Raw genomic sequence first — 26,909 nt, 5'->3', positions numbered from 1 at the left:
TCTGTTTGTATGTTTGCTCTAGTTTGTGATTTGTCATTTTGTTTCTTGATGCAATGATTTAAGTTAAAGCATATGTACCACCAGGTACATTGCTATAGGCTTTTTATATTAACAGACCGGTGCCCTATTCTCTTTCTCTTTTTAATGGAGCCACGTCACAGAGGGGAGGAGGTTTCGTTACGCTGGGGGCTGGTGGGCCTGCTCGGGAATAGACTGGGGGCTCATGCTGGGCCAGTGCTTGGGAATAGACTGGTGCCGTGCTTAGGAACCAGGTGGCGGTTCAAAAAAAAGGACCAGGCCACCCACATCCCTGTGCCGGCGCCGATCTGTTAATGTTAAAGCCCATAGCGATGTACCTGGTAGTACGTTTGCTTTAAAGGGGAAACTGACAGCACTGATTTGTATATATTCATGGTGCCAGTTTCCAGATGCCGACCACATGAGCATTGCTTACATACCTTTAGCGATGCTCTGTGATCTGGCGTCCTCGTGTAAACAGCATCTTTTTTCAGCACTTTTTGACAGTAACAGAGGTGGGTCTCCGGCAGTTTCCGGACACCGTTGTATCTGAAGATACAGGAGCACCCTGAGATCAGGGTGGGCTGAGGCTGTGCGGGGGTGACCACAGATGGTGGCACAGACCCATCTCTCTGACACTGTCAGCCCAGAATGAAGATACCATACACAGCCATAGTGTGGCGCTGTTGCTAAAAGAATGCAGCCATGTTGGAAATGTTTTCAAATTATTTTTTTTTTCTAAATGTTTTCCGTATGATCTGTGGGAGTTTAGCAGCTGGGGCAGCTTTGCGTAATTTCAGTAAGGGGGGGAGGAGAGATCACTTGTATGCCACCACCACTTTGCCTGTATATATTCATAAATATCCCATCTGTCCCTTTTTAGGTTGTGTTATTTGGTGCATTTTTAATAGTTTTTGTAGCTTTGTTTGTTACATATCCGTACATTGTCTGTACAGCACTGAGCATTCTGATGGTGTGATTTTATTTTCCTTTATATCAGCTTTTTTTTTTTTTTTCCCCCTCAGGTGGCTCCCTAACAAAGTTGGCCTATTATTCTACAGTACAGCACAAGGTCGCCAAAGTCAGGTCATTCGATCACTCCGGAAAGGTAACTACTCATACTGCACCCAACATAAAGCAGAGCCTTCTGACTGCGGCTACCCCTCTCCTCTTTGTAGAGGACACATGAAGGTTTGGCCGTACCAGAATGTTCATGTATATGGAAAGGACAGATAGATTACTGGTGGAGGAAGAAATGTTTTAGCCGCCTTTATTCCTTAGACCAGTGGGTCCAAACATTATTACCAGAGGGGAAACCCTAAAAAAAAATGCTTGAGTCTGATCATTCGGAACTTGAATAGGCTGTATACATGTTTTTCTAGACTCCATAGAGCAGCATCCAACTTCTTGGATTTTTGTCAGATTGTTGTAAATCACTTCTGCTATGAAGTATATTATGTGTTAGAAATGTATTCAATATTTTAGGATTTTTTAATGTTTTTGTTTAGGATGCTGATCAGGCATTGTTATATGAAATATCAGAACAAGAAGAGATAACCGCCAGGTTGCACTTCATCAAATTTGAGAACACGTACATAGAAACCTGTCTGGACTTCATCAAAGATCACCTGGTGAATACGGAGACAAAGGTCATCAAGGCGACTGGCGGTGGCGCCTACAAATTCAAAGACTTGATTGAAAAGAAACTTGGATTGAAGTAAGAATTAGTTTCGGGATGAGTAGCTTTATGGGAGAATTGAGCTTGGAGATGGCATGCGTCTTTACAGCCATTGGAGGAGATTTATCAAACATGGTGTAAAGTGAAACTGGCTCAGTTGCCCCTAGCAACCAGTCAGATTCCACTTTTCATTCCTCACAGACTCTTTGGAAAATGAAAGGTGGAATCTGATTGGTTGCTAGGGGCAACTGAGCCAGTTTCACTTTACACCATGTTTGATAAATCTCCCTCATGGTTCATATTCCCTATAGAGGGATACAGGTGTCATAGAAAGTGCCCATCAATCAAGGACACCGCTATATAGGAGCGAGAATGGTGATCACATGACCAGTGATCCGTCAGAGTTCCCCTGTAGTAAGGTTGTGCCATGGGATTCAGTGAGTTGACAGCTCCGGAGAACCAGAGGGGACACTTAGTGCAACTTCTCCAGCTTCTTCTCCATGGTATCTTGGGTTGGTAGGAACAAGCCCTGAGATGAATCTTATGAGACGAATCATAATAGTAGTATTTCTTTTTCTTCCTAGAGTTGACAAGGAGGATGAGATGACCTGTCTAATAAAGGGCTGTAACTTTGTTCTAAAGAATATTCCTCACGAAGCATTTGTGTACGTGAAGCACGCGGATCCTGAGTTTCGCTTTCAGACCACTCACCCCAATATTTTCCCCTACTTACTAGTTAACATAGGTTCCGGTGTATCTATAGTTAAGGTAAGTTTTAATATCTATCTTTTTATTCCACGATCATCTATGCTTCATGGTGGTCTCCAAACTTTAGTAAGTTGGTGTTGGATGATATTGAGCCAGACGGAATAGTATAGAACCCTACTGAGAATATAACCTATGGTTTTTACTCTATTTCCAGTGCTCTGGTGTTTCCTTAGTATCAGGTTGCAGCAATGTTATGACATCTCTTGCACAATTGTATCTAGAGCTGGAAACAGCTGGAGAGCCTCATGCAGAGGGCAAAGGAGTCACATCTGACTCGGGAGCCTACGTGGTGGTGATCATGTCTAAGGCTGAGCTCACACTATGTTTTTGCAGTCCGTTTTTTTTATCCGTTTTTTGCAAAAAATCGGATGAAAAACTAATGAAAAAAACGGTAGCAACTGCGTGCATCCGTTTTTCCATTGACTTCCATTATGAAAAAGGGATCAAAACGGATCAGTTTTTTTTTTTTTTTTTTAGCGTACACAAAAACGTGGTCGACCTCATTTTTGTGTCCGTTTTGATCCTTCTTTTTATTATTGAAGTCAATGGAAAAACGGATCAAAACGGAATGCACACAGTTGCATCTGTTTTTTTTTTCATTAGTTTTTTTTTGCAAAAATGTGTGAACCCAGCCTAATTTCATTGGGATTACATATTAGCCCTGGTTACAGGGGCTGCAGAACCAGCAGCTCCTACAGTAAGGGTGCTATTACACGGGCCCGATCAAAATTGTAAACGAGCGCCGATTTGCTAGATTGGCACTCGCTTACTAGACCTATTACACGCCCCGATAGCCATTTAGCAAGGGCTACACGGACATCGTTAGCGATATCCGTGCAGCCCTTGCCCAAGACAGTTAATACATTACCTGTCCATGTTCCCGGTCTTCACCTACCCTCTGCTTGCTTCCCAGCATTGTGCGCTGCAGCTTCTCTGAGCTGACAGGCCGCTCAGCCAATCACTGGCTGGGAACGTGGACAGGTAGTATATTAACTGTTTGTTCAGTCATCAGCTGTCGGCCGTGCAACACTATTACACATAGCAATGCGCGGTCGGTATCATCGTAGCCGCAAGTGGTTCTAGACCGGAGATCTCCTGTGGTTCAGGATGTCACAGCCTGCTAGGAGTTGTAGTTACACAACAGCTGGTGACCGGCCAGCCAGATTGGGAACCATTTTCCTTTTGCTAGATCTTCATACAGTTACATGATTGTATACATGTATTACGTTCTATGGGAGAGAAAGCATTTGTTGCTTATCACCGTAAATAGAAGTTTCAAGATTTTCTTTTTCCCTAGTTTAGAACTTTGTATTTGTTTTATTCCTTTGGATTATGTTCTATTCACATTCCTTGTGATTGATCAGCATCCTAATACATGACATGACCTGCACGATCTACGCATGGCATTCAGTAAAACTCATGACATGGAGTCTCTGTGTTCCTTGGCAGGTAGAGACTGAAGACAAGTTTGAACGTATTGGAGGAAGCTCTATAGGAGGCGGCACATTCTGGGGGCTCGGAGCCTTGCTTACAAAGACAAAGGTCAGGACTACCGCTTCCAGTTGTCAAGCGGCCGGGCCGAATAATCCATCCCTATATAGTTTTATGCGGCCATTTAAAGGGTCACTGTTTTTTTTTTGTTTTGTTTTTTGCAGAAATCAATAGTACAGGTGATTTTAAAAAGCTTTGTAATTGTGTTTATTAGGCAAAAATGCCATTATCTGCATTCAAAAAGTCTTTCCCCAGGCCCCCCCCCCGCCATTCTCTCTCTCATTCACTGCTCATTATCAGGAAATCTTGACTTTTACATCAGTCGAGCCCTGTGTAACCTATAGAGAGGGGAAGAGGGTGATTAGTCGCCAGCAGAGAACAAATGATTACACAGCGGGACCTGTGTAAAAGCCGGTATTTGGAGGTCAAAGAGGTCAGTGCTGACTTCAGAGGAGATAGCCGTTGGTGTAGCTGTAAATTAACTCTTCGTTGTCCTGTTTTGGTTCCTAATCTCCCTCCACCCCTCCCCTCTCCATAGAAAACCATGAAGACAGGGGGGAGAGCTTCAAACTGCTTTTTCATGATAAAAATGCATTTTTCAGCTAATAAACCCAATTACAAAGTTTCTTAAAATCGCCTGGACTATTGATTTCTGCAAACAAATTTAAACGACAGTGACACTGATAATTGGCCTGTGTAAAAGGGGGCCCATATTGTGACACTATCTGGTCATGTCACTTGTATATACCGGGGGAGATTTATCAAACATGGTGTAGAGTGAAACTGGCTCAATTGCCCCTAGCAACCAATCAGATTCCACCTTTCATTTTTAAAAGAGTCTGTGAGGAATGAAAGGTGAAATCTGATTGGTTGCTGGGGGCGACTGAGCCAGTTTCACTTTACACCATGTTTAATAAATCTCCCCCACCGTATGTTTCCATTCAGTGTAGTAGTATCAAACCCTGCATTGTCCGCCATCACTTGGAAGGAAGGGATGACAACACTTTTGTCTTCTACAGAAGTTTGATGAGTTGCTGCAGCTGGCTGCCAAAGGACAACATACAAATGTTGACATGCTGGTGAAAGATATATATGGAGGCGCATACCAAATTTTAGGATTAACAGGAAATCTGATTGCAAGTAGCTTTGGCAAGTCTGCCACTGTAGATAAAGGTAATGAACCTCATTACAAAAAAAAAAATAGAATAAAAATATCAGGGAAAAAAATAACTGGTTCAAATGATCATAGAAAAAAAAATTATATTCCGATTAAATTGTCTGTTTCATTGATTTCTTTCTGCTCTAGAATTCTCCAAAGAAGACATGGCAAAAAGCTTATTACACATGATCAGCAATGACATCGGCCAGTTGGCTTGTCTCTATGCCAAACAATATAACCTTTCTCAAGTATACTTCGGGGGTTTCTTTATCCGAGGTCACCCTGTTACAATGCACACCATCACGTACAGCATTAACTTCTTCTCCAAGGTAAGTGAGAATGGATGCAATGAAATGGCTCCGCTCAGCATGTGAAAGGTTTTCATTAGATAAATTATAAAGTTTTAGGCTACTTGCAGATTATTCTGTGTATGCGTCCTATGCAATGTGCCAATGTGAAATTCACTTTTTGTGAAACTTTGCGGCTCTGTTCACATTGCGATTGCATTGCGACTTCTGTCAAATGGAAACCATGATGCAGTTTATCGGGTTAAAATCAGTCTCCACTGTGGCCTGTTGTTTTGATTTGAAAATAAGCTGCTGCTCCATTATTCCTGTCAGATATCAAGAATCTGCAATTGATCCTCTGATGCAAGTGTGAACACAACCTTACTGATTCACATGGTCAGATTTAATGGGCTTAGCTCATACCTTCATGTGTTACATATAAATTATTGGCTTAAAGGGGTACTTCAGAGAAAATCTTTTTTTTTCTTTCAAATCAGCTGGTTTCAGGAAGTTATATAGATTTGTAATTTACTTCTATTTAAAGATCTCAAGTCTTTCAGTACTTTGTAGCTGCTGTATGTCCCGTAGGATGGGGTGTATCCTTTCCAGTCTGACACAGTGCTCTCTGCTGCCACCTCTGTCCGAGACGAGCCTGTCCAGAGTAGTACTGGTTTTCTATGGGGATTTGCTGCTGCTCGTGACATTTCCTGTCTCCGAGAGAGATGTCAGCAGAAACCAATGTGTCATACTTGAAAAAATACACCACTTCCTGCAGGACATACAGCAGCTGATAAGTGCGGGAAGAGTTGAGATTTTTAAATAGAAGTAAATTACAAATCTATATAATTTTCTGAAACCAGAAATTATTTTCATTGGCATATCCCTTTTTTAGGGTGCGTTCACACCTACAGGATCTGCAGCAGATTTGATGCTGTGTTCAGTTATTTAAATAAAATCTGCTGCAGAAAATCAGCTGCAGATCCTGTAGGTGTGAACACACCATTAAAGGGGTTTTGTCTCATTTTGCCCCTTTGCACCTGTGAATCTATTGGTGGGTCCAAATACAGACATGTATGTGATCAGAAAATGACCTGAACAGTTGACTATATTGGGCTATTAAAGTATATGTGGCCTGTTCCTCTCTGTTTTTAGATACATTGGTATCCTTGGATGCCATTGTTTGTATACATGCTTTTAAAGGCACAATCTTAGAGTGAATGCACCCTTAGAAATTCTCAAGTAGTCACTAAAACATAAAATACGTAAACTCTCCTATTGCTGATCTTCTGCCAGTGCCATCTGGGCTGGGCCAGTCCTGTTCCTGGGAGCTTCCTGTTTTCGGTGCTAGGCTAATGTATCAGGATGGAGCCCGTGTCTTTTTATGTTTTTCCTGCCCCCTGAACACTTTTACTTGTGGCTATAGTTTTCATGGGGCAGCCCCATTTAATTAATGCTAAATACAATCATACCTGTTCTGTCTGTACTGCTGCATGCTTATTGCAGTCCCTTCATCTTCCTATAGGGAGAAGTCCAGGCACTTTTTCTCAGGCATGAGGGTTACCTCGGGGCAATTGGCGCATTTCTGAAAGGCGCTGAGGAAGATAGTAAGTATGGATACAGAAAATGACGTTTTAGGCTGTGTATCAGACCTGGTTCGGATGGCTGTATACAGTTACATTTTAGCATCCATATTTTACCCAGACCTTATATTTCTTCTGAACCGAATTTCAATCCCAATACTGGAATATTAGTAAAGTGATTATAGTAAATGTTCTCTCTCCTTTTTTCTTTTCTCTTTCTAGATCCCAACCTGTACAGCTGGGGGGAGAACTATGCTGGCAGCTCCGGGCTCATGAGCACCTCTCCAGATGTCTTCCCCATGCAGAGGTCGCGAAGTGGAACAGTGAGTACTTTTACCTAAAGATTTAATTATTATTATTATTATTATTATTATTTTTATAGTTTCATTTATTTCTCAGTTACAAAAGTCAGAATTATGACTTACCGATAATTCGGTTTTTATGACTCCATCATGACAGCACCACCTGATTAAATGGGTGCTGTCAGGATTGGACAAAGTGAAAAAGTTTATTTTCTTAGAAAGAAGTAGAATTTGGAGTACCTTCTGGGCGAAATTTTTCTTCTAAAATTCAACCCAGTTAGTTCCTTACTTATAGAATGAGAATAATAATGGGTCGCTTTTTAGACAGAGCTACAAATAGCAGAGGCGCTCTAAGGGTTGGCACACGTTGTACTAGTCACATACAGTAACTGTGTTTTTTCTGCTCATCATCTATCCTTACCAAAAATTTTGCAACCTTTTGTGGTAAAACCATATTGACAGGGTTACCGCGTTCATTAACTGCACCATGTAAACATTCTATGAGCCTATACCCCATTCTGATCAGCTTTCATAGGAGCCTCAGACCCTGATCCAGGACTAGTAATAGTGCTCTGTAAGTTCTGGATTCCTGCAAGGTTTGATACCTATTCAGCCTTGGTCACACTTTGATTTTGTCTTGTGCATTTCTATTCATTTTTTTTTTTAACCCCCCCCCCCCCCCCCCCCCCCATATATTTGATTTATTAATTTATTCATGTTTTCATTGTTACACAATCTTATCATTTCTTTTCATTCTTTTCTTTTTTTAATTTTCTCCTTCCTTCATTTTTTATATCTTCAGTTTTCAGTAAGTACCATGTTACATGTTGGTGCTTGTAGAATTGTGTTTTTGTCCCGTTGCTGTCTTTTGTTTATTGTGAGGGCAGAATTAATGTTTCCCTCTGGGCGGACGGCCTGATCCGCACATACATCACTTTAAGGCTATGTTCACACTACGTATATTTCAGTCAGTATTGTGGTCCTCATATTGCAACCAAAAACTGTTCACACAATGTTGAAATTGAGTGGATGGCCGCCATTTAATGGCAAATATTTGCTGTTATTTTAAAACAACGGCTGTTGTATTGAAATAATGGTCGTTATTTACTGTTATATGACGGCCATCCACTCAATTTCACCATTGTGTGAACAGATCCTTTCTGTGTTTTTAATCCACTCCTGGTTTTGGTTGCAATATGAGGACCACAATACTGACTGAAATATACGTAGTGTGAACCCAGCCATAGTCTGAATGTGATGGTGGCCAGGTACATTGCATTCCCCACTGACTAAACAACCTGTTTATTCATTCCTGAAGGAATGTAGAAGTGAATAGGTGTTGTATGTGTCTTAGAACATAGCACAGCTGATAGAGCTCCAGTCACTGACATCTGTCACCAATTGTGTGTTAACGTTTTACTGATATTAATGAGTTGTTAACTTGTCATTAAAAATAACTTTTTACATGTCATCTGACTGTTCACTGCTTATTGGCGCTGCCATCAGGAGACATAGCCAGGGAGAGAGTGCGGCAGCAGCGCCATCCACTCCTGGCCGCTCTCTAATTCCGACAATGTAAATCTATGAGGCTAAACTGTCAGAATTAAACAAGAGGCCAAGGAGTGAATCGCACAGCTGCAACAATCTCTCCCCGGCTATATCTCCTGATCACAGCAGCTCTGAATTAGAGATCTGCTGCGATCAATAGCTTTTGACATGTCTGACATGTCAAAAGTTGTTTTTAATGGCGGGAACACTTTTTAAAGGGGTAGTACGGTGTAAAAATCTTTTCACTAAATAACACACATTACAAAGTTATAAAACATTGTAATGTGTGTAATTTAAGTGAATGGCCCCCTTCCCCATGTCCCCAGCACCACCTTTGTCTCCAGTTCAGATGTAGTTTGCAATTAAACTCTATTCACTTCAATGGAACTGAGTTGCAAAACCTGCACCCAAAACTGTAGGCCAGAGTCATGCACTCGTCTTTGCACTCGTGCCCATGTTCCTAACTCTGGAGAACCCCTTTTTAAATGCAGCCTGAACAGAGTCCTCCTAGTATTATATACATAGAGAGGACAAGGAGAAGGTTTATGGAATGAAGCTTCAGCCAAGGAGCCAAAGGGAACTGAGTCATGTCAGAGAGGTGGAGTCATTTTGGCAACTTCAATAACATCCTAGTATATATAATATAGCCTGTTCAAAACTTGTATGAACAGTCTCAAAGTGCTCTGTACACTGTAAGGATGCATCTTTGTATGCAGGGGGATGATAATATGAAAGTACCAGTCATTATAGGTCACATACAGGAAGCCACACCTGGCCTCATGTTGTGTGAGGTTTTACAGTATCGCACACTAACTGAGGACAAAAGTGTTTGGAGAAAAGCAGCTATTTATTTATTTTTTTTTCTGCAGGACTTTCTTTTTTCTATGTGCAAAGATGTACTTTTGATTTAAGGCATGATGAAAGTGGACATGACTACCAAGACAACATATTAGAGCTGTAGACATAAAAAAGATAAATTCTTAAAAAAAAAAAAACCTCTTTGCAAAGTGGCTTTAAATCTCATTAAACCTAAGCCGAAGCCATGTATTTCTCTATTTCACCCTATTGAACATTTATAGGTAAGCGATCAGTTGATCACCACAGGTCTGGCTTCTCTAATCTCTGTCAATCAACTGTTGCTTCTTCTGTATGGCAGCCATACAAGTAAAATGTCGTCCATGTATTGCAGGGACCTGCCAGGTTCACCAGACTGGGCACTGCTTTTCCAGACCCTCTGTCATCCATATGCCTACATAGGCCAAGAGGGGTAAAATGTTAGGGGCATAAGTGACTGGCCAAAGAAGAAAACACATATAGCAGATCCTGTTATATGTGATGTTGATCACTGAGCAGAGATCTCCATGGGAAAGTGATATAAAACCTCTTTCTTACTTAGTCACCAGAGGAAAGCCACAGCCGGGTGTTGGTTAAAGCAGATTGTGTAATGTTTAGATTGTCTCCCTGTTGTGCATAGCATTTATGTTTACTGGCATAGACCTAGGAGGCTTTAGATCAGTGGCAATCATACATCACATCTACTGCCTATAACATGTCTCCTTACACAAACACCTTTGTCCCGGTCTGTGACTTCCAGCTGGTAGCGCAGTAGGTTACACTTCATACTCTGGCCTTGTGTTCCACAGTTTGACATGTTGGAGATGGACCGTCTGGAACGACAACTAGTAAATCTTCCTTTGCTCTTTGACCCTTCTTCCTATGTACCTGATACGGTTGACCTTACAGAAGATGCAATGGCACGGGAATATTGGCTCACTTGCTTTGAAGATGCTTTAGAAGGAGTAAGTAATGTTATGACATTATAATATTTGGGACTTTGGTGCCCCCATCTGGTTACTTTGCAGATGACAGCATTTTTTTTGTATATTTTTACAATTTTTTATTTGCTACAAGGTTCTTATATTATCTGCCGATTTTTCCTTTTCTATAATGTCTATTGAAAGAAAAAAAATGGCATTAATGTTTCTTATGGGCCTATATGGATAGTCAGTTTCTGTCCTGTACAGCTCTATCATCTACAGTGAATATAGTGTTGTATGAGCGTTCATAGAGAATTGCCGATGATCAGATATTGTTTATTGCATCATAGAATATTGATGAAAACGCCAATGACCATCTCTGTATTTATAAGGTAGCTAAACGTGCTGTAGCCAGTCAGCCGGACGCAAAAGATGCAGTGGACCGAGCTGAGAAGTTCCAGCAGAAGTACTGGAATAAGTTACAGACCCTGCGACATCAACCCTTGTAAGTATTGTAAGAATTGTGTTTTTATTTGTAACTTTTTGTTGGTCCTGTATAATCTAAAATGCAGCAACGTGTTAGGGTGCGTTCACATCGACTAAAATCAGCGGAATTCTGTGGTGGAGCTCTCCGCAGCGGAATCCTGCCTGCCTCAGTGTCCCACAGTATATCTATGGGAGGGCTCGCACCTCTGCTCCTGCCGCTCTCTGTGCAAACAATTGACAAGTTAACTGGGGGACACTGAGGCAGACGAGATTCCGCCGATTTTACTCAGTGTAAACATACCCTTAGGGTAGCTTCACACGTACCGGATCCGCAGCGGATTACATGTTGCGAGTTCGCTGCGAAATCCACTGCGGATCCTGTTAGTGTGAAGTTGAATGGGTCATATACCTGCAGCGGAATTTTCATTCTGCTGCCAGTATGTGACCCGGCCCTTTGACCACCTGCAGCCCCGGCCCGGAGCTTACATTACCTGCTTGGCGTAGCGGCTGTGTTTGAGGCTCCTGTCGTTAATGTATGCTCCGGGCCGAGGCCTGTGGGCAGCGGGGGGGTGAGTTAAAGGGGCCAGCTTACATATCCACAGTGGAATTAAAATTCCGCTTCAGATGTGTAACCCCATAGACCTTCACACTACATGGATCCGCAGCGGATTTCGCTGCAAAGTCGCAGGGTGAAATCTGCTGTGAATCCGGTACGTGTGAAGGTACCCTTAAGCTGACTAATGTTTTTAGTGAGAACAGTGGCTATATTTACATCACAGATTCCAGCAAATATTATCGACAAAATTGCACCGTGTGAAACGCCATTTTGTCTGGTAAAATGCTGGAAACCATGCCGAAATCCTGCCTAATCCCACTATAGTGAGTGGTGTTCATTGGGTGCTCTTGGTGTACATAACGCAGCAGATCTGGCATGGCATTGGTGTCTTTGATCTGCTGTTATGACGGTGCAGAACATTGTAAGCACATAATTTTTTAAGGTGATGTGCCTACTGCTATCCTCCATGCTGCATTTAATTTGGTTAGGGCTTTTTATTTAATTTATTCCGCTTTTATGCATTTGTGTTAAGGCAATGTGAGAACTCTGAATCTGTAATTTGAGGAGAGAGAGAACCGTGGTACCCACTTAGTAGTCACATACAAAGTGACACCCTGGTTAGAGAAAATGGATACTTGCCTGTAGCACTTGACATGTAACATTTGTTCAGATAAGGATGCCCAACACTGCGGTCTATGGCCATGCAACATGTGGTCAAACTAGCCTTATGGGATCACACAAGTAAATAGGCACTTCCTTGTAAGGGCCGTTCACACTTTGGAAAACAGGCAGAAATTCCGAATGAAACTCCAGCTGAGCTCTGCTAGGAATGTCAATTGACTGGCATGCCAGTTGTTTCAGAGGAAAGACGCGAAGAGCAGAGGCGCCCTATACTTAACATTGAGGCAGGCGGAATTCCAAGCGGAGTCCACAGCAGGGATTCTGCTCGTAATTTCCACCTGCTTTCTGCAGTGTGAACGGGCCCTTAGTCTTCCATAAGCTACAGGCTCCTTATATGTAAGGCATTGTTCACATTAGATAAGTGGCCTATGTGTGGCAGATAAGTCAGTATACCAGTAAAACAATATTCTGTCTATCGATATCAATGGACATTGCACAGATACTCTGCAGTATACAGCATACTGTTCTGCTTATTTTCTGACAACTCTGCCAAACTTATGTGATGAACGTGGCCTAATTCGAGTAAGAAGTAACATAACATCGGCAAAATCCGTAGCTGGAGCCCAGACCTTCTATGCAACATTTATAGTACTGGTTTCTTATGTGACTTTGAGCTCCAAGAGCATCTGCTACCACTGTTCCGTATAGCTGCTTCGGGAATATGTTTATGTATATGCATTCTTCATGAAACATATTGCACTTGTGACAGTCCAAAGATTCCCTAAGCAGATTTATGCACATTTTATGATATGGAAAGATTACAAGAATCCTTATTATTTTCACAGCTTTCTGCTACTGAGCTGTGATCCATATTAAACCTTCCACACCTGCATCATTCTATCATGCACTTACAGTATATACATCTTGCAATCTTTTGCAGCGCTTATGGGTCACTGACAGTCCGCAGCCTTCTAGACACCCGGGAGCACTGCCTAAATGAGTTCAATTTCCCTGACCCCTACTCAAAGGTGAGTCTATGTGTATGTGCTTTTACCATTGTGACAAGCCCCATACGAAAAATCACAATCAAAATAGAAGTGCTTTGTTTCCCCCTTCACATCTATTTTTCTTGACCCTTGGGACAATTCCCAACTGCTTGCATGCTAACAATACAGTTCCTCTGGAGTCAGGGGTCCTGCAAAGGTTCTCACCACCCAATATTGGAGAAGATGGCAATATCCAGGGCTGGGTCCTGTTTCTCCTATAATGGCTCCTATAATAGCTGTGTAGTCTGTGTCTATAGTATTATGCCTTTTTACTTTGCTTATGTAGGTTATGATTGCAGGTAAGTCGCTCTTTTCTTTTCTGTTATGATTGCAATGATTAGCACAAAGTTATTCTAACAGTTCAAAAAGAGAAAAGAAACAGGGGGCACTGACTGGGGGGGGGGCCTGGGGAAAGTCTTTTTGAATGCAGATATGGCATGTTTGTATAATAAACCCAATTATAAAGTTTCTTAAAATTGTCTGTACTATTGATTTCTGCAAAAAAAATACGACAGTGACACTTCAATGGTTTTGCCTGTTTTGCAATGCTTTCTCCGAGTTGCTGTCAGTACCGGGGCCCTAGTCCTGAAGCTCCCCATTCATTTCACTGTAATGTAACTGCCCAGAGTGACCTGTTGCTTCTTTTTCGTGCTGTTCCCAATCTTCCATTGAAGTCAGTAGGAGTAGGGTAAATTGGGAGGAAAGATATAGGAAATTTAAAGAAGTACTCAAGCTAAAACCTTTTTCTTTCAAATCAACTGGTTCAGAAAGTTATATAGATTTGTTATTTACTTTAATTAAAAAATCTACAGTCTTCCCATACTTATCAGCTGCTGTATGTTCTGCAGGAAGTGGTGTTTTTTCTTTTCAGTCTGACACAGTGCTTTCTACTGCCACCTCTGTCCAAGACAGGAACTGTCCAGAGCAGTAACCAATTCGCATAGAAAACCTCTCCTGCTCTGGACAGTTCCTGTCTCGGACAGTGGTGGCAGCAAAAAGCACCGTGTCAGACTAAAAAAAAAAAAACACCACTTCCTGCAGGACATACAGCAGCTGATAAGTATGTCAAAACTTGAGATTTTTAAATAGAAGTAAATTACAAATCTATATAACTTTCTGGAACGAGATGATTTGAAAGAAAAATATTTTCGACGCAGAACCCCTTTTAACTTTTAGGTTGTCTTTATTGCAGGGAAGAAGCAATTCTGGTAATGGGTATATAATTGAGCAATTGTTGTAAATGCTGTGATTTTTAATGCCTTGCATTAAGAAGATTATACAGCCCGATGTAAGTCTCCCCTCCCCTAATGCAGCAATCCCTCTCTGTCTTCCTCATTGTCAGTTATGGAGAGAATTTATATCTTTTAGTTGATGTGATAATATAGCAGCTTGCTAACACTCCGGATGCACAACTTAACACTCCTGTCAAGATGCGGATTAATATTTAGAGGGCTGTAGCCAGCAGCCAACACATAAGAAGCCATTTAGCATTCACAGGCTTGTACAGCAGCTTATACTGAGCCGAGCTGCTCATTTAAGTGTCATTTTAGAAGCGTTCCGTGATCTTCCGGCTTATGAATATGTAATGAGGTCATTAGCATTCATTTACTCGCACGTCTCCAATCTTGTAAGCAATTTAGACAAGGTACAAAGCCCGAAGCTAAGCAGCAACACTGTGGAACTACTGTAGTCAAGCTATGGAATGGAAAATGTCAGTGTAGTGGGTGGGGTGCAGGGACACACTTCGAGGGGTACTTACTCAGACCTGCCCCTTCAAAACAAAGCAATTAAGGGTCCTATAGAGGGGATCACAAGGGTCCCATCAATTGCGTTAACTTAAAGGGTTTATCTAGCGAAAATCAACAGGTGTCAGACAGTTATATAAATTCCCATACTTATCAACTGCTGTATGTCCTGCAGGAAATGCTGTTTTATTTTCATTCAGACACTGTGCTCTCTGCTGCCATCTCTGGCGGAGACAGGAACTGTCCAGAGCAGTAGCAAATCCCCATAGAAAATCTCTCCTGCTCAGGGCAGTTCCTGTCTCAGCCAGAGATGTCAGCAGAGAGCACTGTGTCTGAATGAAAATAAACCACACTTCCTGCAGTACATATAGCAGCTAATAAGTACCCCTTAAAGTTTGCCACATTATTTCCTGAATACCCAGAGGTAAGATGCATATGTTCATCCACTGACGCTATGGAGATAACTTTACCTCTGTTCTATGTGCCATCTTGTTATATTTTTCCCTGTATAAGTGTTGTTCATGTCAGCATGCTGGTAACAGTGACTTGTTGGTCCAATAGAGGCCATGAACCTAAGAGGAAAATGACCGGAGGGGTCATGGAGCAAGCAATCCGGGCCTGGGTAAGAAAGCCTTTCCTTTTGTAAAATCCAGTCTCTCATGTTTTTCTTCCAGGTAAAGCAGAAGGAAAATGACATAGCGTTAAAATATTATCAGAAAGTTCTCAGATCTTTGGATACATTGGGCTGGGAGGAGAAACAGTTTGCACTGGTGAAAGGACTGTTAGCAGGCAATGTCTTTGACTGGGGAGCAAAAGCAGTCTCCGAGTAGGTGTTCAATGTTTTACAGTCACCGTATCGTCTGTAGATTATTACAATAAGTTTTACAATGTATGGTTCATCGTTACATCATATCTATAAAGCAAGATTATGGACTATCTATAGGATAGTCCATAAATGTCTGCTCTGTGCAAGTCCACAGCTAGGACCCCTCGTCCGACCTGTGAATAAGCCATAAATGTGATAGGATTACCCTTTCAATGGGTCCCATGTCTGTTTTAGTACTTGAACTCGCTTCTGGGTTTCCAAGTTTTAAAAGACTAAAAAAACACAGTTTATCCCAGAATCTAAAAGTTAAATCAACTCTGTACCCACAATCTGCTCCCCAGATAGCTTGTACCTTCAGATAGCTGCCTTTAATCTAAGATCTGTCCTGGGGTCCGTTCGGCAGGTGATGCAGTTATTGTCCTAAAAAACTACTTTTAAACTTGCAGCCCGTGCCAAATTGGCGTGGCCTATAGTGTCTATACCCTATGCCTGCACCGCCTCTCTGTCCCTCTTCATCATTAGTAATGCCCCAGGCAGGATTTCTCGTATTCATTACTTGTCTGAACACTGCACATGTGCTGGATTGTTTAGGCACCTGTGTAGTGTTCAGACAAGTAATGAATACGAGAAATCCTGCCCAGGGGCATTCCTACCCATGACACCCTATCTCCACTGGCATCATCTGTCAGTGGAGTGTTGGGAGAGACCCATACACTTTACACTTATGTCACATGTTAAGCCATCAGCATAAAGTGTACGTTGACCTTTAAGGGGAAGCTGTCATCAATTTCATGTTGCCTGAACTGCAAGTCATCCGGGAGGCCCCCAGTGGCTTCTCCTCACCTTGCTGGGCTTGTTTGATCTTGCCCTGTATGGATATAGGTAGAGATCTATCTGTCAAACCGCTGGGTGTTTTATGGCTAGGGCAGCATAAAAAAACCTGACAGGTTCCCTTTTACGGAGCCTTAAAACAAGACTAGGAATTGTGAACAAAACCAGTCTTCTCCAAAAGGAAGCATCCGTATATATATATATATATATATATATATAATTTTATATTCATTCTATTTTTTTTTTTCTTGGGGGGGGGGGGGGGGGGGGGGTTGTGTTGCCCCTCATCAGAACAGATCTGTGTACTATTAGGCCGTCAGTATTAGATCAGCAGGATCCAACTCCTGGCATCCTCTTGATCAGCTATTTGAATAGGCTGTAATGCTTGTGTGAGCACTGCATCACTGTACTTTGTGTAGCGGCAGTATAAGGAACTTCAGCAACAACCCATTCAAGTGAATGGGGCAGTGCTGCAGTTCCATGCAAGGGCTGCAGCACCTTTAAACAGTTGCTTGACATGGGTGGTGGAAGTGAGACCCCCTATCTAATATTGATGTCCTATCCAGAGGATAGCCCCTTTTAAAGGGTCTACTTCAGGAGACCTCCAGGCTGGCATAGTATTGCAGGGGGCTCCAATTCGGCTGATAATCCCTCCAGCGCTACATGGAAACTAAGGCAGCCCACCCCTCTGCTTTCTGGGTCATTGTGAATGTTATAGGAGGAGATGATATACTATAGACGTTGGCATCAGCCACTGCCGGTGGCTTTGCCCAACTATAATATTTATTGTGGTAATAATAGTAACCATTCTTGGTACATCACAACTGGGGGAAGCAACAAATATTAAGAGAACAAGTGACCATAGACGTCACGTCAGTAGTCACCTTCTGCCTCTAGCTGTATTGTAAATTTTCCTTTTTTTTTTTTTTTTTTGTTTATTTACTCATGATCTTGCACAGTGAACTGCAGGGAAATGTAACATCACTCTCTTCCTTCTATCTAATTCAGGGTCTTAGAGTGTGACCCCGAGTTTGGATTTGAAGAAGCAAAGAAGAAGTTACAAGGTGAGTTTGGAGAATACGTGCAATGATGTTGTAATGAGTAATGCGACTGTCTACTAATGTATAATGGGGTTTAGTTGGTGTAATTATGGGAACAGCAGATAACTTTTCATATGTTGCTGCCTATGGTGAGACTAACAATACCTTTCATACTTGTTCTCATCTATTCAGTCTCCTTCTCCCAGTTCTGAGCTGTGCTTTCTGCTAAAGACACAAAAAACTGTGTGAGCTTTTTTTTTTTATCAGGTAACCACCCACCCACACACACCCACCCACCCACACACACCCACCCACCCACACCCACCCACCCACCCACACCCACCCACCCACACACACCCACCCACCCACCCACCCACCCACACACCCACACCCACCCACACACACCCACCCCCCCACACACACCCACACACCCACACACACACCCACCCCCCCCCCCACACACACCCACCCACCCACCCACCCACACACACCCACCCACACACCCCCACCCACACACCCACCCACCCACCCACCCACACACCCACCCACCCACCCACCCACACACCCACCCACACACCCACCCACCCACACACCCACCCACACACCCACCCACACACACACACACACACCCACCCACCCACCCACACACACACACACACACACACACACACACACACACACACACACACACACACACACACCCACACTTCCCAAACGGCTGATGTAAACCAGTCCCTATCTATAACTTTGTAATGCTGGAGGGATTAATCACAGTGACTTCGTCACCAACCTGACCTCAGATTAACCCTCCCAGCATTACAAAGAAGCTACAAAGTCACATACAGGGACTTGTTGTGTATGGGCGGGACAGGGGAAGATGGAAGAGATAACTGATGGCCGGATGATTATTTGTCCGACAGTTTTTCAAGGTGCGTGGGGACCTTAATGGGAACCCCACTCATACTCTGTCCAGTGTTTCTTGTCCTGTGTCCCGTGTTATTTAGTCCCACACCGTCAAAGCAGAATCTGGAAACCTGATCATTTTAACTGTGTCCATATCATAAATATTCTAGTCCAGGAAGTTCAAAAAACGTTTCCCAGTAGATATTGTGGTTCAGACTGCATACACAGACGTGTCATGCGGCCATCTTTGTGAAGCTTTGATGTTCTGTTATACATGTCTGAGCCCTTTTATGTTCTGTTTTATTTTTGTCCCTTTCCTAACAGGTAGGCCATGGCTTGTAGACACCTATTGCGCTTGGATCGCAAGGTTAAAGGTAGGATTCTTTTAACTTGTGATTTTCATACGCTAATAGATACATAGATTTCTAGCTAGAAATGCTGCTGCTTTATGTCTCTGCAGTCTGCACCAATATTTTATATGTACTGTGTATGTGTGTATATATTTATAACAATGGTCAATAATGTTATGCATCGGTTTACACTACAGGATAGGGGTTATATGCAGTTTTAGATCTCGGTTCAGATCACTCTGGGAATTGTTATGGAGGGGGCTGCCTCGATGCTGCTTTAGGTTATGAGACATGTCATTAGCAATTCAATGTAGCTTTGATTATTTCAAATGCATTGTGGGAAATCTCACACTTTGCTTCCTCTTGTATAAATGTAGCTTTAGGGTCTTTTATGATTGATTATAAGCATATGTTCTGTATTCCAGGGCCCTCCACATAAATGTGCCTTAATATTCGTGGACAACAGCGGCATTGATATCATCCTGGGAGTTTTCCCATTCGTCCGGGAACTGCTCTCCAGAGGTACAGAGGTACAGTCTTATCTCTTCTTCTGTACTAAAGTCTCTGCAAGGGAGAATCGGCAACCTTCAATTACAATGTATGATTCTGGTGTAGTACAGCCATTCCATAGATTATTCTCTAATTGTGAATGCCTCTCTAAAGAACACCTGTGTTTGTTTTTTCTTGGGTTCTTTGGAAACCTGTGCCATGTGCAAAATTTTGGCTGTTTTGGTTTTACAGGTAATCCTGGCATGTAATTCAGGACCTGCTCTTAATGACGTCACCTACAATGAGTCCCTGATCGTCACAGAGCGAATCGCCGACATGGATACAGTAATACAGTAAGCCTATGTGTTTTTTTTTCATAGAAACATTGAAGATTGTCAGCAGAAAAAGACCCCTGGCCCATCTAGTCTGCCCTGTTAGTATTTCCCTTATTATCTTAGGATAGATATAGGTTTCCCTTCTTATTATCTTAGGATAGATATAGGTTTCCCTTCTTATTATCTTAGGATAGATATAGGTTTATCCCAGGCAGGTTTATATTCTGTTATTGTAGATTTACCGACCACATCTGCTGGAAGTTTGTTCCAAGCATCTACTACTCTTTCAGTAAAATATTATTTTCTTACATTGCTTCTGATCTTTCCCCTAACTAACCTCTCACTGTGTCCTCTTCTTGAGTTAAATTTTTTTTTTTCTAAAAACACTTCCCTCCTAAACCTTGTTTTGTCTTTTAACATATTTAAAGGTTTCGATCATTTTCCAGCTTTCCCTTCTTTCCTCCAGACTTTACAGATTCAAATCCTTAAGTCTTTCCTGATATGGTTTATGTCTGGCACCCTCCACCATTTTTGTAGCCCGTCTTTGGACCTGTTCTATCTTGTCAATATCTTTTTGTAGATGAGGTTTCCAGAACTGGACACAGTATTCCAGATGTGCGGTCACTAGAGCTCTATACAGCGGGATCACAATCTCCCTCTTCCTTCTGGTTATACCTCTAGCTATACAGCCCACACAATTACTCCTGCTAATTCCTCATCCAATGCTGTTGCAGAACATCTAATTTCATTGCAGACTATTGCATCAGTAAAGTTGCAGCAGTTGTGTCTGCTTAGGGAGAAGGTGATGTAGGCTGGAGGAGTTGGGAGCTTTCTTTTGCAATTGTCGAAAATTGACACCCCATATGTGCCGGATGGGAGACAAGTCTGGAGATGCTGCAGCCATGGTAGTACGTTAACGCCACACAGGCTGCATACAGTCAGGCTTTGTTGTTTTTAAAAACTGGTCCTGGGACACTTTGGAGTAATTACTTTTTCATGACCAAATCAATGTAACATCGAACAGTTGTCGTATCTGGAATGAAGTCCATAGGGGTCAAGCTACTGTACATTATAACTCTGGAGGTAGGACTGTGTGACATTTCCTTCTCATCATTTAAATTATAACCCCCCCCCCCCATTGGTGATTACAATACGGCAATATGGGAATGCCATTTGACAAAATCATTGCCTAAAACTTTGAGGGAGGCAATCCGATTTTCTGTAACTGGAAAATAAAGGCTTAAAACTGTAGCTGACAGTATGGACTCCTCTGCTAAGAGAGTTCTTAAATATAACCAGGCATATGTGAGATTTTATACTTTCCTATATTTTCTACACGCACAGAGCTATGCGACCTAAGTTACCCGTTCTTTTAGGGGTGGGGCGCACCCTATGCTCCCTCACACAAGCCACAGGCCTTATCTTTTGTGACCATACCTTTCTCCGCCAGCAACTAAAGTACATGACTGTACAGATTGGGATAACGAAATGAATCCCCCCATGACCCTGCCGTCACCCATATGCTGATTGTCAACTCTGCTATAATATATTTCCTCAGCCTCACACTGGAAGATGTTCCTGAGAGCAACTTCTTTTATGGGCCACGTGCCCAGCCCTGTAGATAGAAAAAAAAATGGGGAAGCTTGAATCTCCCATCACCACCACGGAATGGGACTGGGCGATTAAGTGCTCCCCCTCTGGCAAGGTGCCAGGACCCTATGGCCTCACTCTACCTTACTACAAGGCCTTCGGTCCCTTACTCCGGGACCACTTCCTGTCCGCCTACAATTCTGTCTCCACCGGCTCCACTCTTCCCCCGGACTCCCTACGTGCTCATATCTCTGTTATCCCCAAAGAGGGTAAAGACCCCTCTCAGTGTCAAAATTATCGCCCTATCTCCCTCCTGAACCTAGATCTTAAATTTTTTGCAAAAATATTAGCTGCCCGCCTCACCCCTTTACTCCAACCCATTATTCACCTTGACCAAGTGGGCTTGATGCCCACCCGGGAGGCCCGGGATAACACTACGAGGGCAATTAACCTCATTCACCATGCCCGTTCCTCTGACCTCCCCGCCATGCTCCTTTCTACGGACGCCGAGAAGGCCTTTGATCAAGTCAGTTGGCCATTCCTCTTTACCACACTCAGACATCTCGGTCTTGGACCTAATATGTTGGAGTGGATTGGCTCCTTATACTCGCATCCTACGGCCCAGGTCTCGGTCAACTGCCTTCTCTCCCTTCCATTCCCTATAGCGAATGGAACCCGGCAAGGTTGCCCCCTTTCCCCTCTTATCTTTATTCTCACGCTCGAGCCTTTTCTTAGACACGTGAGAAACAATGCGAACATCTCCGGGATACGAGTGGGGTCGGTGGATCACACAGTCGCAGCTTACGCGGACGACCTCTTGTTCTCCCTTCCTAATCTTCTTTCTGAACTTTCACGCTATCAAACCCTCTCTAACTACAAGATTAACTTACAAAAGTCTGAGGCACTCAATCTCTCACTCCCCTCTTCTGTTGTCACCTCGCTGGAACCATTATTCCCCTTCCGCTGGGCACGGTCTTCTTTAACATACCTAGGAGTTCAGTTGACGCCAGCTGTCTCCGACCTCTTTAAGGTTATTTTTTCCCCGATTCGAACTGGTTTGGGTTCTGTTCAATTTTTAAAATGAACATTCTGCCGCGTCTGCTTTATCTTTTTCAAGCCCTCCCTGTGACGGTGCCCTTGTCTTACTTCCGCCAGCTTTCCTCTCTCCTCACGAAATTCATCTGGGCACACAAACAACCCTGTTTAGCCAAATTAATCCTGTACCGCCCTAAGACGAGAGGCGGTATCTGTCTCCCCAACCTTTACCATTACTATGTTGCTGCCTATCTCTCTCGGGTATTAGACTGGCACCGCCACGCCCCCACTAAATTATGGGTGGGCTTGAAGATGTCACTCTCCCCAATCTCATTGTTGGCAGCCCCATGGATACCGGCCGCCTCTTTCTTTACCGGCCCTCACCCCACCATTGCTCCCACCTTGAAATTGTGTCAAAAACATCTTTCCGACGGCTTTCTGGCCCCCCACCCCTGTTCCCGATCCTGGATAATCCTGCTTTCCCGGTTAGCAGGGAGGACCCTATCTTCCGGGCATGGTCTCGGGCTGGTTCCTTCCGAGCTGCCGCTTTTCTCCAAGGCTCCACGTGGCTGTCCCTTGCTGAGCTCAAAGATCTCACAGACCCGGCCCCTATAGGATTCTGGAGGGCGCTACAACTCCATCACTTTCTCCACTCTCTCCCGAATCCCTCTGGTTTTGCCCGTTCCCGCACTCCATAACGCTTTGTCTAGGCACTGGCCCCATCCGTCACTCTCTCTCCCTCCTGTACAGTCTGCTTAGCTCCCCACCGGAAGACCCACCTCCCTCATTTCTCGCTGCCTGGGAGGGTGATTTGGGTATCTTATTCTCTGCGGCTCAAGTGGACAGAATTTTCACTTGCACCCATTCTTCTTCCATTTCGTCTCCTCTGCAGGAAGCTGGTTATAAATTACTTTCCCGTTGGTACTGGGTTCCCACTCGGCTTCATCAGATTTTTCCGGAGGTCTCGCCATTATGTTGGAGAAATTGCGGTGAGGAGGGCACCCTCGCACACACACTTTTTGGAGTTGTCCCAAATTGGTACCTTTCTGGAAAGAAGTGTGGCGAATCTTCTCTACCTTTACTGACCGCCCGCTCCCCTTCTCTCCGTCGCTCTTTCTCCTACATATTTCCGACATCTCCCTGAAATCCTACCGACGCTCTGTCCTCCGGCATCTGGTCAATGCAGTGCGAGCGTGTATCCCGGCCCTATGGCGCCGCCCTGAACCCCCCAGTATCGCCATGTGGTTTCGCAGGATGGAGGACATTAAACATATGGAGGACCTCACTGCACAGTTACACGAACGGAACTCTGTGTTCTTTCGGACGTGGTTCTACTGGGACCAATTCATCGAGACTGCCGAGTACAGGACTCTTCTGGCTCAGTGAGTCGTGGCCCTGGGTTCCCCCACCCCTCTCCCTCCCCCCCTGCTCCCCCCTCCTGCTGTCTCCGCGCTTGTTCTCCCCTTCTCTTTCCCCCGCTTCTTTATTTCTTTCAGAAACTACTCCTCGGTTTTGGTCCGAGTGGTAGTCCTCTTTCTTATTCTTCATACCCTTTAAAGGTTACCCCCCCCGCGGTGGGTTGTGTGATGCACTTGGTATATGTACCACAAACAACTGCTGTTGCTGTTTGATTCCTTATGTTTTTCCATGAGTGTTTTCATGGTTGTACCGTTCTCCCCTTCAAGTGTGTGTGCACTGTTGTTTTTACAAAAATTTAAAATCCTTAATAAAATTGAGAATTAAAAAAAAAAAATGGGGAAGTAGATAATGAATCTGAAAGCATTTTTATCTATAAAAAAAAAAAAAAAGAAAAAAAAGAAAAAGTGGTCCATAGGTTGTCAGTAGAGATGAGCGAACCGGGTTCGGGTTCGAGTCCATCCGAACCCGAACGTTCGGCATTTGATTAGCGGTGGCTGCTGAACTTGGATAAAGCTCTAAGGTTGTCTGGAAAACATGGATACAGCCAATGACTATATCCATGATTTCCACATAGCCTTAGGGCTTTATCCAAGTTCAGCAGCCACCGCTAATCAAATGCTGAAAGTTCGGGTTCGGATCGAGCATGTTCGGGTTCGCTCATCTCTAGTTGTCAGCAATGCACAAACCTATTTAATATAAAGTAGTGATCTGTGCCCCAATTGGGTATCCGTACTAGGGGCTTTTTGGGATGGGGAGGAACAGAAATCACAGCCCCAGAACACATACAGAACATGTGAATGAGGTGATTTAAATGAATGGGTCTGTAGTTCTGCCCCCAAATGTGGACAGCCTACAAAACAATTCACAGCAACTAATTGCTGGAAATGCTTATTTGCCTGATAAGGGTATGTGCACACTCAGGAATCCAGGCGGATCACCCACCGCAGATTCTGCAGCTATCGCCCTTGCGCATCCCTTCCGGTCCCAAAGACTTCATTCTATGGTTGGGCAGATTCCGTAGTCCACCCAAACAATGAACTAGTTTATTCTTACGGCGGACAGCGGAATCCGCCTGACCATTGAATGGAGTCTATGGCACAGGCGAGCGTGATCCACCCGGATTTCTCAGTGTGCACATACCGTAATCGTCCTGTGTAAAAAGGCCATTACTGTATAGTCCTTGTGTGCAAAAGGAACATGAAAAACATGATTGAAACAATAGCTATGTAAGAAGTCTTATATGCTGTGTTTATCCTAGCTATGTTCTGGTCCTTTGGCAATATGTCTACACATGAGCACTTCCCTCTTAAAGGATAACTTTGAGTTGTTTTTGATCTTTTTTTTTCTGCTTAGGTCTGCATTACAGGATGAGAGGTTGATATTGGTGCAAACTGGCTCAAGTTCTCCTTGCTTAGACCTTAGGTGAGTCTGGATTAAAGGGGTTTGTCCATCAAAATAAATGTATTCTTTACTGTGCATGAAATATAACTTATGGCGCTCACTACTGTACGTTTTATACTGCCAGCCCTCTGTTCTATCATGGCTGAAGCAGAGACAGAAGGGTCAATAACACAGATGAACAGATGATTGTTTGGAAACTTCTTCCTGTGTCTGGACCAACATGGACGTAGCCCTGCCTTTACCAGGAAAGCAAGTTTTAGATGCACATAGATTTGAACTATAAAGTCTTTAGTAAGGACAATTATATTGTATCTCTTAAAGAAACCAGCTCCTGGACCTGACGGGTCAAGAGAACAGCACTCCATGGCCAGTCATGGCTGCACAGGAGAGGGGCATTAGAACATTGTTCTTCTCTCACCTGTTAGGTCCCCGGGGCTGCTTTTCAAGGTGCCAAGGACCTGACAAGTCTTTATGGCCCTAGAAACACTTATTCCCTTTAAAAGGCCCGTGTAAAAGTGCCAACTAATCATCATCTTTGGCGTTGCCATTTCAATTATTGAGCGCACATTTTTACCTTTATTGCTCCCCTGTAACAGCTGATATCACAGAGCCCCGAATTCAATAATACAGCACTTTCAGGTATGGGGCTGCTTAGTGCGGGACACCACTGCAGCTATTGATTGGCTGAGCAACTAATACCACATGCCAACACCAAAAATTATTCTCTAGAATATTGCTCTCTGGAATTGCTTAAAGCGACTCTGTACCCACAATCTAGCCCCCCTCTCCCCCCAAACCGCTTGTACCGTCAGCTACTTTTAATCCAAGATCTGTCCTGGGGTCCTTCCGGCAAGTGATGCAGTTATTGTCCTAAAAAACAACTTGCAGCCCTGTGTCAATTTCGCGTGGCCTAGAGTACCCGTCCCTGAGGCTTGCATCTGGGCTGGATTGTTAAGGCAACTGTGCAGTATTCAGACAAGTGGTGATTAGGAGAAATCCTGCCCAGGGGTATTCCTAATGATGAAGAGGGCGGGGAGGAGAGACTGAGAGGTGTCGCAGGCCTAGGGCACAGATACTCTAGGCCATGCCAATTTTAAACAGGGCTGCAAGTTTAAAGGTTGTTTTTTAGAGGGGGGCGTCGAGCAGAGCTAGTGCAGATTGTGGGTACAGATTCGCTTTAAATGTGCCCCTACTGGTTGGTGTAAAAATCAATCTGTGTGCTTAACCCTTGTGAATTCTTCCATATGACTTGTTCCAATACCCAGAATGCATTATTGATGTTTTATATAGCTCGCTGGTTGGTTGCTTCCTTGTTCTGATATAAAAGTTTTGCACCTTTTGTGTCTACAGTCGCTTAGATAAAAGCCTTGCCATGTTGGTGAAAGAGAGGAACACAGACCTGGTTATCATAGAAGGGATGGGCCGAGCTATCCACACCAACTACTATGCAGTCCTGCAGTGCGAAAGCCTGAAACTGGCCGTCATCAAGAACTCGTGGCTGGCCGAGAGACTGGGAGGCAAACTCTTTAGCGTTGTTTTCAAATACGAGACTCCACCCAAATGAGGAAACCTGGCGTCTCACCTCCACATATTCCTCAGCACTAGTTTTATTCGATTGTAAAGAATGTATTTTTATTACAGGGAAGGG

At 43.5% G+C, this 26,909-nt stretch overlaps 1 protein-coding gene across 2 annotated transcripts in view; it reads left to right on the top strand.

Annotated features, from left to right (window-relative positions):
- The window catches only part of PANK4 (pantothenate kinase 4 (inactive)), a 30,790-nt gene extending 3,881 nt beyond the window's left edge, over positions 1–26,909 (top strand). Inside the window, exons 2-19 of one of the 2 annotated variants that reach the window (XM_069947841.1) lie at positions 1,044–1,126; positions 1,527–1,735; positions 2,281–2,464; positions 3,914–4,006; positions 4,975–5,128; positions 5,262–5,443; positions 6,924–7,005; positions 7,204–7,304; positions 10,475–10,630; positions 10,981–11,093; positions 13,192–13,279; positions 15,717–15,868; positions 17,708–17,763; positions 18,967–19,016; positions 19,418–19,522; positions 19,734–19,834; positions 25,214–25,282; positions 26,612–26,909. In XM_069947841.1, the coding sequence (XP_069803942.1) occupies positions 1,044–1,126; positions 1,527–1,735; positions 2,281–2,464; positions 3,914–4,006; positions 4,975–5,128; positions 5,262–5,443; positions 6,924–7,005; positions 7,204–7,304; positions 10,475–10,630; positions 10,981–11,093; positions 13,192–13,279; positions 15,717–15,868; positions 17,708–17,763; positions 18,967–19,016; positions 19,418–19,522; positions 19,734–19,834; positions 25,214–25,282; positions 26,612–26,825 (2,192 nt within the window). In that variant the 3' untranslated portion in view covers positions 26,826–26,909. Of the gene's footprint in view, positions 1–1,043; positions 1,127–1,526; positions 1,736–2,280; positions 2,465–3,913; positions 4,007–4,974; positions 5,129–5,261; positions 5,444–6,923; positions 7,006–7,203; positions 7,305–10,474; positions 10,631–10,980; positions 11,094–13,191; positions 13,280–15,716; positions 15,869–17,707; positions 17,764–18,966; positions 19,017–19,417; positions 19,523–19,733; positions 19,835–25,213; positions 25,283–26,611 lie in introns of those variants that run through there. The other variant, XM_069947842.1, reaches the window with a different exon arrangement.

Source organism: Dendropsophus ebraccatus, chromosome 12 (genome assembly GCF_027789765.1).
Source record: "Dendropsophus ebraccatus isolate aDenEbr1 chromosome 12, aDenEbr1.pat, whole genome shotgun sequence".
Classification (NCBI taxonomy): domain Eukaryota; kingdom Metazoa; phylum Chordata; class Amphibia; order Anura; family Hylidae; genus Dendropsophus; species Dendropsophus ebraccatus.
The sequence above is the reverse complement of the archived record's forward strand: the minus strand, read 5'-3'. Positions and strand labels throughout refer to the sequence as shown.